Raw genomic sequence first — 17,109 nt, 5'->3', positions numbered from 1 at the left:
TTTCTTGCGACTAATTTAGTATCCTTTGTGCCTTTTTTGCACATGCCGAGTTCAAGTATTGTCCTTACCGGGAGAAGATGGATTGAAAATTTGGTGCATCACCTTTTTTAATGTGATTTCGTTGTATTGGTCATGGATTCAATCATTAGCTTGTTGAAGCAGAGGAATCTGCATCTTTATCCCATAATTATTTATAGTTGAGATTGTTTTTTATAAGCTTTTGTGGGAATGATTAATATCCAAATATCGAAAGAAGTTAACTTGCTTTAGAAGTTAGATTCTTCATATATCCATTGAGAAATGATGGGTGTGTGGAAAAACAGAGAGTACTATTCAGAGCTTTCGTGAAAGTCAGTGAGACCAATGAATGTGTCCCATGCCCATTCACCATGCAGAGTTGCAGAATTCGTCCTTACACACTATATTCCACTATTTATTACCATCACTTCCAGGATATGATACACGTTTCATATATATACACACAAACTGGGACATAGAAGAAGCCTCGGAAGCTGAAAACGTAACGTGAGTGAGAGAGAGAAGAGAAGAGAACGCAAGAGTGGGTTTTGGTGAGCCCAGGTCACACGTGTTGTTGTCATTTAAGAAAAGTGGGGTCGTGGGTTGTCATAAAAGCTGTGGTGTGTTGTGTCACATTTTAATTTTTGTCGAAGGCACTGATGGGCACAGTTTTATGCTGAAACCAACTTTTTTCTCCTCCCATTCATTCTTGCCTGGCACTGGTCGCCAAGTGCTAGAAAACGACTTTCAAATTCCTAGCATAAGAGAAGAGACCTTCGAACGGAACACATTTCAAACCTGGGATTAGTTCATAAATAATTTTTAGACTAACATATAAAGAGAATTTTGCACATAAAAGAAAACTTTATGTATCTGGAAGAAGATTCACGGAGAAGACACAAACACTAATGAGATATGAGTTTAATCACGTAAGAGATTGACATCATTCTCTAACAAAAACCTTAAGACAATGAGTTAACGAGTCTTTCACTTTTATATAGTACTCTACTTTCTCATTTTTATCCAATGTGAAACTTAGACTCAAACTTGAATTCCCAAAAACATACTTATAGAGTGGTCGGCCGGATACAACCATGAGAGGGATGACCGACCGAATGGATTATGGTTAACGCTTTCAGGTATTATTCATTAAATATTAGTTGACCTAAGGGTCATGAAAATGGAAGACAGAGAGGCCGGACGACCTCAACAATAATAACCCCTATATATAGTTTATAATCAACTTGCAAAAATTACTTAGTCGAAAATGGGTCGTGATTGGACTGTAATTAAGATTCCACTAATCACAAGCTCTACAAATAGATGTCGAAGATAAGAAAGTAATTGATTGCATTTATTGTGCGTTTAAGATTTGACTGTAACTCCGATAAGATTAATCACTAATTTAAACGCTTTAACAGGTACACCTAAACGATTTGGAGCTTGGATAAAAAAAGTATTGAAACTAAGAGTATTTAGGAACTTTGAAAAAAATTTAAAGAAGCTTTTGTGGAGATCATCGAGACTCGAAACACTTTCATATATTCTCCTTTCCTCCATGTTATTTGCGAAAGATATATGAGGTGTTTCAATATTAATGGGGTCAAGAATAAATTTATACAAATGTCTTGAATGAAATAAACTTGACAAAATGAATTCCTGTGTAATTTTTTGTTCTGTATGCAGTTGTCTCGAAATATTTTGACTTAGAGAGTAAGCCTCCAAATTATACTTGAGAAAACTTGCAAGTGGAATGTTAGGAATTTGTCACGAGACAGACAACCTTTGATTACATGTTATTATTAAATATAATTGGAAATTAAGATATTGCTAAGTTGGTTTCTGTTTTACAGGTCCCTTTATAAGTATTTGTGGTTGCCTATCCAGAACATTAAAGTGTGAATATTAGGATATATAGAGAGTGACGGAAAGCACCCTCACTCCAAAACATGGCTATTTTGTTTTAACGCGATGGTTCCGTTGTTTCTACAAGTCTAATTAATAAGTGTGTGCCAGCGGGAATTTGTATTTAATTAATTGGTACTTTAACTAAATATTTATTTTTCTCGTTCAATACGAACATTTGAGGGGAAAAAATGAAGTATAAAATGCGTCACAATAAAAAACCAAAAGTACAATATTAATTCTTGAGAAAGAACAAAGCAATGATTTGGCAAGCTGAACATCATCAATATTCTATGGAATCTCTTGGAGATGCCATTGATGTTGTCGTGATTTATCGTACTCCTGGAGTAATCGTGATATAAGAGTTATAACTAGAAAAGAACTCAGAAATTTTAAAATTTTCGGATAATATATTTTCTATAAAATTAAGGTCAATATGCACAGGTGGCGTCACTAACTAGAACAGTAGTAACGCTGATAAAAAATAATAATAATAGTAACAGTTCCTATAGTGTGAAATAATTAACATAATGATGCTTCAAAAAAATTCATCGAGACTACAACCGAAACGCTTCTCTGTAATTGTATAAGATCATATTTAGGTCTAACTAATTAACTTTTTTTTGTTAATATAATTTAGTCCGTTTATTTTTCGTTTATGAAAAAAATATCATTCCTTTAATTTCAGGTTTATCCTTCTTGATACTTTGAAATAAAACAATTTATTACCTTTTTCCTTTAATGGATCTTTCTCTTTTTATAAATTCTAAACTAGAAAATAAAAATTTAAAATTACTCTAAAAGAACTTCAATCATGATATTACACTCAATAGTTTCACGTCACTTAAATGATATTAATAACCTTTAAATAAACATTTTTCGTTGAATTCTCTTAAACTTTATCTAAAGACAAATCATAACGAGTTTTCAAACTTTAAATTAGATAATATCTCATATAAGATTATTGATTTAACGATATTACTCAACACACTTAATATCATAATATTGGAATTGTCTATAATGTTTCAATATATTTAATAATTTTACATCATTTAAAAAATCTATACTCCAAAAAAAATAATGCTTTAGATATATAGATTGATTCTTACTATATTATCTCACTTGAAAAATATATTCATGAAGTTGAATTTACTCTATCATATATCACGAACAAACAAAAATAATATTTATTGTAAAATCGATTATGATAAACAAATGAAATTGTTTTTAGAAAGTTAAATACATGTTAAAAAAATAATAAAATTTAGGCACGAACAATGAGATAGCTAAAATTTTAATTCACATATTCAATTTAATCTAGAATTCTCTTGTTTATTTTATTTTAAAAATAAATCTTTATATTAACCTAAAACCAATTATATATACCATGTGAAAATTTTTGAAATCAAATAAAAAAGTTCAAAATTGATAAGAATTTTCCTAAATACATTTTTACTCATAATTGTATCTCCTAACTAAATTAAGTCATTTGGTGGTGGGCTTAAATTTCCACAGGATGCCAAACGAGGCAAGGGTCCTGATATTTTTCCAATCTTAAAACTATTTCATTTTGAAAAAAAAAACATATAAATTAATAACAATAAATGTATCATTTATTATAAAATCAATTCACTCTTTCAATTAACAAATTACTTCTTATTGGCTATAAATACAAATACTGATGTAATTTATTTAAAAAGTATAAATATTATTTTATTAAAACTAAAAAATACCAGTCAGTACGAAAAATTAGTAAATTAAAACTGCTATTACTTTTGAGTGGAATTGAAATTCACAAATTCACAGCCACACTCTTTTTTTTTTCTCTTGCTAAAGTTTACATCCGATCACTGATATAATTCAGAACATAACAAAGTGGTACAAGATATGTTTATAATGAGCTAGTCAGATAATTAGCACAGTTATATATCATAAATATGAGTCAAAATAGTCTTATTGTTTTTTCAAACTACATATTAATATAAAATCAATATACTTCACTGTATATTTATTTTAAGTTCTGTTTCTTTTACTTATTTGAACAAGTGACAAAAATGGCATTTTTTCTTTTTTATTTTTATAACTTTGAAACAGTGTATTTTGTAAGACCCATGAAAAATATTTATAGTAAATTTTAGTATTTTATTAGTAATAATAATTTTAATGGATAGAAAAATATAAATTTTGGATATAAAATTATAGTAATTTTATAAGGAGAGGTTAAAATTTTTGATAACTTATTTAGTATTTTTTTTTTTTAAGAAAATCGAATAGTAAAAAGTGAATAGTGAATAGTAAATAGTAAAAAGTAAATAGTAAAAATAAATTTTCAGCATTTGGATTCCTTAGCATGGAAGAAAGTAGTAGGTAGAAATTAGGATCAGATTTGGTGAGAAAGTGATTGAAATATTATTTTTAAATAATATTAAAACAATAAATAATATTAAAATATTAAGGAATAGTAAATTTTTTTTTACTATAAATAGCCATGGGAGGGAAGGGTATTTGGCACCAAGAGAAGAGGAATCAAGTGAGAGCTTGAGAAATAGAGAAGAAAGAGTTAGGGAGAAATTTTTAGTTGCAAGAAGAGTAGAGGTTCTGAAGGGTTTCGGGGGAAACAAATTCGGAGCAGGAGATTAAGTCTGGAATAGAGGTAGGGGAGCTAATCTTTCTAAGCTTTTATATTATGATTTAGTACTGTTTTATTACTATTCATGTCTTGAAATTATGTATGAATATTGTTAATGCTTACTGTATGTTTATCTATATTGATATTCGGTGTAAATATTATATGCTGTTGTTTTGAATCTGTTAATAAGAAATTTGTTAAAAACTAGTTGAGGAACACTTTGGCTAAGGAAAGACTTGGTACTTAAGTTGTCCATTGTGACGCACCTCTCTTTCCTGGAAGTCTCCTCGACAAGTTTTTAACTTAAATCTTGTGTACAGATTATGTACTGTTAAATTATCATGTAATATATCTTGTTGGAATATATTCAGTTTGTATGATTTCTGAAATGATTGAAGTTTATTTGATTTGAATTTATGCATCTGAACATGTATGAGTATTACAGGGAGATGTCGTAAGGGTATAATATGAGTTGAGGAATGTGAGTATGGTATGAGTCTCGCGGAGAGATTCTGTAATGTCATGGTATGTGTATGAGGATTGTGGTGAGATTTCGTAATGAGTTAAGGAATGTGAGCATGGTATGAGTTTCGTGGAGAGATTCAGTTATGGTATTTATGTATATGTTGATGTTGAGGGTCCCGTAGTTGGAGGTTATCCTGATACTCTAATAATGATTCAGTCTCAAGTAGAGAATGATGAATTATGTGGTGAGAGGGGCAGGAGGTCCTGGTCTATGTGCCGGTTTAGGACATAGTGAGGGGACTAACCTTGTGAATAGTATGGAGGGCAGAATGTCCTGGTCTATGTGCCGGTTTTGGACATAGTGAGGGGACTAAGAATGACATCACAAGTGCGGAACCTCCCGTGATCGCTCATCAACATATCGTTGGGATAAGTGCCTATTGAATATCGTGGGGATAAGTGCCTATTGGGTATTGTGGAATGAGTGTTTATTTGGGTATTGTGGGATGAGTGTTTATTGGGTATTGTGGAATGAGTGTTTATTGGGTATTGTGGGATGAGTGTTTATTGGGTATTATGGAATGAATGTCTATTGAGTATTATGATATTTATTGGGTATTGTGGGACGAGTGTCTAATAGGAATTGGGGTACGATGGTATGAGGGTGTCTGACATAATTATTATATGATGTTTGTATCGAAGTAATTATGCATGTCTTATAAATGATTTGTTGCATGTTAGCTCACCCTACTTGTTTGTGTTTTGTGTTTGGGTATGTGCGATGATCGTATAATTCGTTATACGGGAGCAGATGAAGGAATGTCGCCTCACATAGTACCAAGGAAAGGGAGGAGTAGAAGAACTATAATTAGAATCTTTTTACATGTATAGACTTATATCAACTAGGAAATTTTAAAGGGTGAGATTACGGAATGTTACCGTAAATGTAATGTTAATTATCAAGTGTGAAAATTTGGGATGTTACATTAATGTGAAAAGTTGGGATGTTACATTAATGTGAGAATTTGGGATGTTACATTAATGGTATCAGAGCAGTTCGTCCTTAGGATGACCTTTGTGTCGTGGGTCTGTCGTGTCTTCTCTATGAAGAATTGAGTCTAAATGGTATACTTACCATTTTCTCCAAGTCTAGATAGTAGATTATTGTGTCTAACTACTCATGACTTTTACGAGAGATGATTTTCCTTTCTTAATTCTCAAGGTTTATGAAAGATATTAGAATTAGTTAAAGCCTTCATAGGAAGATATAATACTAGAATTTGAGTTTCAAAGGATAAGTGAAGATGTTGGTGTTTAGAAGTTATGTTTTAAGATGTTTGCAGGACAAAATCAGGAGATTAGATATCTTACGTTTCACAAAAAGGAGTTAAGTTCAAAGGCTAGATTAAGAGAAGCTTTGGATAAGCATGAATGTAGCAAGGTTTGAGAAATCAGTTTGGTTTAGTATATCAGTAATGTTAGAAGTCAGAAGTGAGGGAAGTGTTGGTGAGAAACAGAGTGGCATTGTGTGAGATTGGTAACATGGATCGATGTATCAGTGATGGTTGGAATCTGAAGAAAGAAAATGGTGGAAGATTTGAAGATAAAGTTTAAAATAAAAAGGGATAGGAATACTAAAGTAGATTAAGGATAAATCAAATATTAGACGAAGAAGAGAAGTGGTATAAGGCATAAAGAGGATTGAGAGAAAGTTTAATAGAAGGAGAAATTTGTAAGTTAAGAGAACACGAGGTCTTTAGAGAAGAATGAAGTATTGAATGGATTCTAAGCTAAATGGATGATCAAAAAGAGATGGTTAGATTTTTCCAGTAAATGTATTAGAGATAAAATTTGAGAGTATGTGATTTTGGTATGATGAGTGGTAGAGAAAATCCAGGTACGAAAATTTTGGCTTTCAGCTTATGCAAAGTTTTGGTATTTTTATGAGAGGATTAAAGAGTCCTGATTTATGGTTGAAAATCTTATTGATTTTGGAATATTAAAGTTAGTAGAGGTAGTGTAAGTTGAATTAATATTATGAACATGGCAAGATAAGGAAGAAGAAGAGTTTGGAAATAGATAAAAAGGAGAGTTGCAATACTAATGTGATTAGGGAATTTGGAATAATTAAGAAGTTGTAGGTTGTGATTGGAGCAATTTTCATCAGGTATAGTTATATGGTAGTACTCAAACCTCAATGGTGATGTAAAGGATGGGTAAAGATTTATATGTCGCACCTTGATCTCTGACCAATGATGTGTGTGAGTGAACTTATTTATATTTACTTTTAGTTCGCATAAGATAAAAATTTGAGATTTGGTTAACACTAAATATCCTGGGGATATGGTTTTGATCTAGGGAAGCACGTTATAATTGAGGTTGGTTGTGGTTGATTGCCTTGATAATCTCTCTAGATCATTTAACTTATGTGGCATAAGTGGTTTATTTAAACGAGTAGGTGCAGTACTGATAAAGAATATAGTTAAATTCGGCCTTATTGAGATTAAAATAAGTTGTTTCAGAATTTATAACATTGTTGATTGAGTGATCTGCTGAGTCTTATTAGAGATACACAATTGTTAGGTACTGGGTTAGAGACAACGTTAAGTTTGTGGATTTATGTTAGGTTAGGATGTGGGAAGGTATTTTGAGGACAAGGTTTATATTCCTAAGATTTAGAGTTTATAAGTTAATTCTTGGAGAATGTTTTAACTTAGGCTAGTAATGTTTGCTAGGAAAACAATTAGATGAAGGTTGAGGTAATTTGGAGTATAATCTTGAAAGAAGCTTGATTATTCTAGTTTTGTCAAGTATTTCAGAAGTGTTTATCAGGTGAAAAAAAATAGTGGTTCAACATTTAGTGTGGGTTAAATAAAGGATGATGATCAGTATTTTAGGGATATCTGACCAATGCAAGTGAAGGATAGATATTGTAGTCTAGAGTATGATCGAAAGGATGGTTTGGTCATGTTCCAATATGTTTTTAGAAGTTTATGGTCTTCAAGAATTGTGAGTTGATTGTTGAACATTAAGTGTGGTTAAGGGTGAAGGCAGTATTACCGAGAGTCAGATAAGTTCATCAAGGACGAGTGAAGGAAATGATGCATGATCTTAAGTGTGGAAGGGTTTCTATGGATGTTATAAATCATACTAAATATAGGTATTATTTTTGGACAAGTTCTTGTTAAATGGGTATAGAAAAGAAAAACATAAAGGATGAATTGTTTAGTAATAGTGTTTTGGACTCCGTGTAATCATCAGAGTAATTATAAATTTTACGGAGAATAGAAGTAGAGGGTAAGGTGGAACAATCTAGTATAATTTTGGTAAACATAAGTGGCTTTTAGAGGTGTACGATTTCTAGGAGTAGAAATTGTGTTGAGAAAATATAATGGAAGGTTGTTACGGAAAAAGAATAATTCCTAGAGTTTTACAGGGTCATGAAAGTCTTAAATAGGGATCTATAAGGAGAATCACTTTCTGGTTATAGTAGGAATAAAAAGTTTTCTGGAATTTTGTGATTAATAGTTTATGAGTAATGAGTTCTTTTAAAACATTAATGGATTATTTTGAGACTAGTGGGGTATGTGTAATGGTGGTTTTGACGAGGCTAGAAGTGACAAGTGAGAGTGTTTTGAAGGTTTATGATTTTAATTTTTTCGTGAGTACATTTCAATTTGAGATGCTAGAAATTTTATGCACAAAATAAGTAGAGTAAATGAGTTTACAAGGAAACTAGAAGATAAGGTGAAATAATCATAACTTTTTTTTTTTTTATGTCAAATTTTCGAATTTTCGAGGACGAAAATTTTTGTTGTTGGGGAGAATGTAAGACCCATGAAAAATATTTATAGTAAATTTTAGTATTTTATTAGTAATAATAATTTTAATGGATAGAAAAATATAAATTTTGGATATAAAATTATAGTAATTTTATAAGGAGAGGTTAAAATTTTTGATAACTTATTTAGTATTTTTTTTTTTTAAGAAAATCGAATAGTAAAAAGTGAATAGTGAATAGTAAATAGTAAATAGTAAAAAGTAAATAGTAAAAATAAATTTTCAGCATTTGGATTCCTTAGCATGGAAGAAAGTAGTAGGTAGAAATTAGGATCAGATTTGGTGAGAAAGTGATTGAAATATTATTTTTAAATAATATTAAAACAATAAATAATATTAAAATATTAAGGAATAGTAAATTTTTTTTTACTATAAATAGCCATGGGAGGGAAGGGTATTTGGCACCAAGAGAAGAGGAATCAAGTGAGAGCTTGAGAAATAGAGAAGAAAGAGTTAGGGAGAAATTTTTAGTTGCAAGAAGAGTAGAGGTTCTGAAGGGTTTCGGGGGAAACAAATTCGGAGCAGGAGATTAAGTCTGGAATAGAGGTAGGGGAGCTAATCTTTCTAAGCTTTTATATTATGATTTAGTACTGTTTTATTACTATTCATGTCTTGAAATTATGTATGAATATTGTTAATGCTTACTGTATGTTTATCTATATTGATATTCGGTGTAAATATTATATGCTGTTGTTTTGAATCTGTTAATAAGAAATTTGTTAAAAACTAGTTGAGGAACACTTTGGCTAAGGAAAGACTTGGTACTTAAGTTGTCCATTGTGACGCACCTCTCTTTCCTGGAAGTCTCCTCGACAAGTTTTTAACTTAAATCTTGTGTACAGATTATGTACTGTTAAATTATCATGTAATATATCTTGTTGGAATATATTCAGTTTGTATGATTTCTGAAATGATTGAAGTTTATTTGATTTGAATTTATGCATCTGAACATGTATGAGTATTACAGGGAGATGTCGTAAGGGTATAATATGAGTTGAGGAATGTGAGTATGGTATGAGTCTCGCGGAGAGATTCTGTAATGTCATGGTATGTGTATGAGGATTGTGGTGAGATTTCGTAATGAGTTAAGGAATGTGAGCATGGTATGAGTTTCGTGGAGAGATTCAGTTATGGTATTTATGTATATGTTGATGTTGAGGGTCCCGTAGTTGGAGGTTATCCTGATACTCTAATAATGATTCAGTCTCAAGTAGAGAATGATGAATTATGTGGTGAGAGGGGCAGGAGGTCCTGGTCTATGTGCCGGTTTAGGACATAGTGAGGGGACTAACCTTGTGAATAGTATGGAGGGCAGAATGTCCTGGTCTATGTGCCGGTTTTGGACATAGTGAGGGGACTAAGAATGACATCACAAGTGCGGAACCTCCCGTGATCGCTCATCAACATATCGTTGGGATAAGTGCCTATTGAATATCGTGGGGATAAGTGCCTATTGGGTATTGTGGAATGAGTGTTTATTTGGGTATTGTGGGATGAGTGTTTATTGGGTATTGTGGAATGAGTGTTTATTGGGTATTGTGGGATGAGTGTTTATTGGGTATTATGGAATGAATGTCTATTGAGTATTATGGTATTTATTGGGTATTGTGGGACGAGTGTCTAATAGGAATTGGGGTACGATGGTATGAGGGTGTCTGACATAATTATTATATGATGTTTGTATCGAAGTAATTATGTATGTCTTATAAATGATTTGTTGCATGTTAGCTCACCCTACTTGTTTGTGTTTTGTGTTTGGGTATGTGCGATGATCGTATAATTCGTTATACGGGAGCAGATGAAGGAATGTCGCCTCACATAGTACCAAGGAAAGGGAGGAGTAGAAGAACTATAATTAGAATCTTTTTACATGTATAGACTTATATCAACTAGGAAATTTTAAAGGGTGAGATTACGGAATGTTATCGTAAATGTAATGTTAATTATCAAGTGTGAAAATTTGGGATGTTACATTAATGTGAAAAGTTGGGATGTTACATTAATGTGAGAATTTGGGATGTTACATATTTTATTATTTGTTTATATTCCATTCATCATCCAAATAGAGTTCCTAAATTGCAAATAAATTTTTAAAAAATATTGATAATTGTAGAGATTAAAACTAAAAGAAAAAAATGTGGTTAAGCCATATGACCTTCAACATAGGGTTAATTATTTTTTAGGCATAATAATAACTACAATGATAAGCTGCTGAAGGTGATGTTTTTGTCAGCATCACTTCTACGTATGTCTGTTTTATTTTTTAACACAACAATTGCTTGCAAAAATGTTCCTCTTTACCCATTACACATAAATTGCCTCTTTTCGGTAACATCTTACACTGATAGAAAAAAAAAAACAGACTAAATACCTGCCTTATGAAATGGACACTAATTTTTAGAGTATTTTTCCTTCTTTTACCATAAAAAAATGATTTACTTTATTTTATTAGGATATATATATTACTTTAAATTTAAAATTCGTGTAGAAAACTTATAAATTCTGAAGAAAAACTTAATGTTTGAACAAAATTTTGAATATTTATGGGAGTTAGCTACAAGAAAAACTCCATGATTTTTTAGGATAGTGTTTGACCGTAAAGAAAAATCATAAACACAAACTTTTATGTGGAGTATACCTATTCTACAATTTCATGTGTTATTAGGTTAGTACAATATTTTAGTTAAATTAATATAATTGATGGTTAGTTTTTTATCTGGACCAATATGAAAATATTACATAATCACTAAAAGATTTTATGAAATTCCTATAATCATTATCAACCTTGTGATAACATGAAAAGAATTAACTATCATTTGGTTATGATGAAGACACACAACATCTCCTTTATTTTCTTAATGTCACAATACTTTAGTTAAATTAATTTAAATTAATGTAAAATTCTAATTAAATTAGTACAAGTATAAGTTAGAGTCTAAATAACTAATGTTAAATTGGTGTCTTTAATTTTAACGGTGAACATCTATCAACATTCTATTGTAAATCTTTGGTATATAAAATTTATTCTATTAATAAATACTTGCTATATCTATTTTATTTCCTGTTGGTTTTCCCTAAGTAAAATAAAACTTTTTATTGCAATTTTTTTGCTTTTAATGATTTTTATTTTTTATCTAAAAAATTGGTAGCTTATTACCGAGGCTTTTTACAAAATTGTTTATTGATAACAATAGTTTTGAGTTTCTAGATAAATTACTAATAAATATATTCGTTTTTTTATAGAATAATATAATTATATATGTTAAGAAATAAATTTTAAATATAAATTAATTTTACAAAACTGAATTTGTACTTACTTAAATATTTTAAATTCACATTTTCTGTTTCAATATGAAAGTTCTAACATCATATTTATCATTAACATTTTCTTATTAAAAAAATCTTCAACCTACTTAGTGTATATCTCAATAAACGTCAACGTCTGATATAACATCATTGTAATACATACATACACATATGCCAGCAGAATATTTATAAGAAGTCGTGCATTTTCTTTGTTGGCATTTTGGTGATTTCAGTTTTTTCAATCAAATAATTATTTGGCACACCTTGTAATTCCAACTATATTTCACAGCCACAATTTCACCAATACTAAAAACTTAGCACATAAATGAATTTTGTATATGAAATAGACACCATTTTTAACACATTTTAGTAATTTTAAATATTATAGTAGATAATACAATTTTATTAGATATTTTTGGGATTAACTTTTTATAGGATAAGATTTATATTTGTTTATATATCATAAATAATTTTGTTTGCTTTATTTATAATAGGCTGGGATATTCAAATCATTTCTCACATCAATATATATAATTTTAAACTTAATTGTAAATATTAATGAATAGTAAGATAATTGTCCGATAATTGAAATATGATAGATACATTTTAGATGATTATGATATCATATTGAATTAATATGATATTTATCTTTAAAATAATGATTATGTAATTCTGATATCATTTTAAAAATAAATTTTAAAAATAACTAAATTATACAAAATTTACTTATAAAATAAAATTTGTAAAATTTATATTCATTTATGTAGCATAAATTTATCTTATTTCGAGTTAATATAGAATGTTTAAGAAAAATTATAATTTAACTTACATGATGAAATGGTAATTTTTTTTATAAACTGAAATGAAAAGAACAAATTAAATCACAAAAAAATAGACATTAATATATGCTAAAAGTTATCAAATTTTTTCCAACAATGTATGGAAACTTCTTCCGTGTGGCTTAAAAGATATGACGTGAATAACTATTAAACCTAAACCTAAATAGTGTGCAATGAGGATGAGTCTCTATATGATGTTAATTATTTAAAGCAGCAATGCCACAAATTCGAAAATAAACAGTTTGATGTTCAGTATAAGATATATGTTCAGATATACATGAGTGGTTCCTAGTTCTTGTAATATGAACATCAGTAGTTGAACCATCAAATTATATATTTCAAATATTGAAAACACCTAAAACTCTAGATTATAGTATCTTTTGCATCCCAAACCCATGTATTGGTCCCAGATAATTCTCTTTTATCTGCCTAAGGTAACTCCTTTATGCATATAGTAGACTTCAAATCCAGGCACTAAAAGATTGTTCATTACTAGATTCAGATTAAACCACTTTTTAATACAACAAACTCATGTAAATTTTTTTAAATTGCAACACATTAAATAATTTGACAATGATAATAATCTTATTTATATATATATATATATATATATATATATATATATATATATATATATATAATATTTTATGGCTAATGAATAAATCATTATCTATTCTAAATCAAACTACTTTTTATCAAAACAAATGAGGAAGCATTAAATTAACTAAGAGTTACAAAAAATAAATGTTCTTACAATAATGCCCTAGTTATATAAGTAAGATTAATTCTTTACATAATCTTTCAAAGCAAGACTTTTTTTATTTCTAATTTAAAATATGGAAATTTATTTTATATAGTTTTTTTTAGGCACAAACTTGAACATAACATATTTTTGGTTTTGTAAGAAGTTAAATATATTAATTAGTATTAAAAAACTATTAGTTACCTTAGAATTTAAAAAAAAAATTATGTTTTGGGATAAAATTAATATAAATATATAACTAAATAATAATTTTTACTTTAAAATGAAAATTAACATTTAAATCAAATAGAATAACACGTGTAATGTTCTTTTAATTCATAAGGAGTAGATTTTGAGTGTGATTTAGTTTATAGTAATTCATGCATACTTTAGTTCATTGAATTGGAATTTTGTTACATTTGAAATATACACATTTCAGACTAGATTTTTTAGGGTTTCAAATCTGTTATCAACCAGACAGATTTCTGATATATGTCTTTTTAGCTAAATACAAAATATTGTTTTGATAATTTTTTAATAAGTAAATATCACCCTCAGAATTATTTAAAAGTGTCCGTTGCAGGAGCGTGATACGCTGACCAACCCAAATCTTGAGTCAGCTAAACCGAGGGAGCCGAGCCGTATACACAACTAATTAATTATTAATCAATTAATTGCTGTTGTTAGGATCTAAGCCGAAGAAATATCACTGTCACTAAACGGTCGAAAGAAACCGGAAGTGCAACGGGCTACAACCGGTGACGAAAAGTTGCATTTGGATTGAATTTGGGTTCATTTTCATTTGAAAGCTAACCGCAGTAGCAATCCACCTAACCCCAGTCAGATTCTATCTCCGGTTGGGTTTATATAAAGCGAGTGCAATTAGGAAACTCTACCGGGTTGTGAAAATACTTCACCATTTTCTAGTCTCATGCTATATTCATCATTCTCTAGTTTGTTTCTTTGTTTTTGTTCATAATTGATGAACGAACTTTTTCTTTCTCCCACTTTTTATATTTAACCATGCTAAATGATACAGTGGAGAAGAATTTTATAGCATCTTTGCGTGTGTTTTTGTTTTGTTTTGAGAAAAAATTGGCTTGTCTGTGTGGTTTTGCTTTTCCTGTATGAAAATTTTGATGGGTAAAGAAGTTGAGGAGGTGGTAAGAAAGCAAGGAAAAAAGGGTGTTGGTGGAGATAAGTGGTACTTGTATAGCTGCTTACAAGATTGTAAATATAGGTGCTGTTTAATACAAGTTAGTTCTTTTTCCATGGTTCCTTTTGAATGAAAATTAAACCTTGTCTTCTCAGCTTTGTTTTGAGATCTTAAAGACATTGACCACCAACAATAAAGTGGATCAAAACACTTTCTTCTTTTAATAAGATCCCATCTTTCGTTCCTATGAAGAGACTTAGCAGTTCAGATTCTTCTTCCACTCCCCTGATCACAGTTTGTCCATCAACAGGTGATAATAATTAGCTCATAGATCCAAGATCCTTGTTTTAATCATGTCGGTTTTGTATAGATATACTAGTACTAATCATTATTATATTTATCTGTGATTTGTAATGATTTAGAGGAACACAGTACGAGAAACTGCCAACAGCACGTGTATGGTAGGGAGTTCCAATCGATGATGCTTGAGGGGCTTGACGAGGAAGGGTGTGTTGAAGAAGTGGGACATCAATCTGAGAAAAAACGGCGACTGAGTGTAGATCAAGTGAAGGCTTTGGAGAAGAACTTCGAGGTTGAAAACAAGCTTGAACCTGAGAGGAAGGTCAAACTTGCCCAAGAACTTGGGCTGCAACCTAGACAAGTAGCTGTCTGGTTCCAAAACCGTCGAGCAAGGTGGAAAACCAAACAATTGGAGAGAGATTACGGTGTCCTCAAAGCCAATTTTGATGCCCTCAAGCTTAACTATGACACCCTCAATCACGACAACGAAGCTTTACGGAAGCAGGTACAATAATAATACTTTATTTTGGATTTAACTAAAACAACTCTGGGTAATTACTTTTTAACGATAAAACAAAAGTGCATGTTAAATTTTACTTTTTTTAACCATCTTTGCTCTCAGAATAAAAGCAAGTTGACCCATTTCGTCAAGATTTACTCACAAAGCTCCTCGTCCAATTTTCAATTTCTGTTAATTTTGTTATAAATCCTCACTGGTAATTAATATTCGTTGACAAGAACGATAGTTTCTTTTAAGCATATACTTTTTCATCAGAAGGTTGGAAACGAAAGTCAATTTCTTTCCTTAAGTAAAAATTAATCTCAGTCAGATTATTTTTAAATCTGGTTTTAAAAGTTGTCTTAATTTTTTCTTGAACAAAAACCTATCTAATTTTCCTAGAATTTACTTGGGAATGTTTTTGTTTGAGTGTTGTAGAGTGTGTTTTGAAATTGGATGGTGTTTGCAGATAAAGGAACTGAAATCGAGGCTGGAGGAAGAGAACACTGGAAGCGGTGTTTCCGTGAAGGAGGAGATAATGATGCCTGACTCGGACGACAAAACAACGATGGAACAACAAAGTAAGAGCGAGCCTAGTTCGGAATCCGAGGATCAGTTGAACTACGAGTGTTTAAACAACAACAAGAACAGTGCTTGTTTCGGAGGCGCTTCGCTCTTCCCAGTGGACTTCAAAGACGGTTCTTCCGACAGCGATTCGAGCGCGATCTTGAACGAAGAGAACCACTGCAGCCCCATAACCGAACATCTCTTGCTGTCACCGGAATCTTCCTCGATGAACTGTTTGCAGTTTCAGAAAGCGTATCAGGCGCAGTACGTGGTGAAGATGGAGGAGCACAACTTCTTCAGCGCCGATGAGGCCTGCAATTTCTTTTCTGATGAACAAGCTCCGACGTTGCAGTGGTGGAGCTGAGGAAAAGAAAAGAAAGGAGAGAATGAAAAATTTTGTTTGATATTGTACATTTGGTTGAAGTAGTAAAAGGGTTGGGTGGTTGAAGGGTAGAAAATGGAATGGCGTCGTGTGAAGTTGAGAAAGAGAAGCGAGAATGGCTGCTGCATGGAGTGGGGTGGGAGGTAACATGAATAATTCAATCCCAGACAAAACCATGCTGTAAAAAGCTTTCAATTCAAGTATACAATAACGGTGCAGAACCTTTTTACCAAAGACAAAACCGAAACAAGAACTACTACACAAGTGTAGATTATGTTTATGAATTTTCAATTTTGTGTTCCAAAATGTCCCAAGATTAAAATACATTCCGGGTATTGTTAGTTAGGGTGTTTTTGCTAGAAAATACTTAAAAGCCGAAATGATGAAAGATATTAAATAAGTACAACTCTCGGAAAATAATCATATAAAAGTTATGATTTTACTATTCTATTATCATTACT

At 30.7% G+C, this 17,109-nt stretch overlaps 1 protein-coding gene across 1 annotated transcript; it reads left to right on the top strand.

Moving 5' to 3' along the window:
* Positions 1–14,630: 14,630 nt before the first annotated feature.
* LOC108329705 (homeobox-leucine zipper protein ATHB-6) lies at positions 14,631–16,889 on the top strand. Its single transcript, XM_017564050.2, has 3 exons — positions 14,631–15,210; positions 15,323–15,705; positions 16,169–16,889. Exons 1-3 carry the CDS (start codon positions 15,147–15,149, stop codon positions 16,628–16,630), a joined length of 909 nt encoding a protein of 302 aa, XP_017419539.1. The 5' UTR covers positions 14,631–15,146; the 3' UTR covers positions 16,631–16,889.
* Positions 16,890–17,109: the final 220 nt, after the last annotated feature.

Source organism: Vigna angularis, chromosome 2 (assembly GCF_016808095.1).
Source record: "Vigna angularis cultivar LongXiaoDou No.4 chromosome 2, ASM1680809v1, whole genome shotgun sequence".
Taxonomy (NCBI): Eukaryota; Viridiplantae; Streptophyta; class Magnoliopsida; order Fabales; family Fabaceae; genus Vigna; species Vigna angularis.
This window is presented reverse-complemented; position numbering and strand designations above follow the sequence as displayed.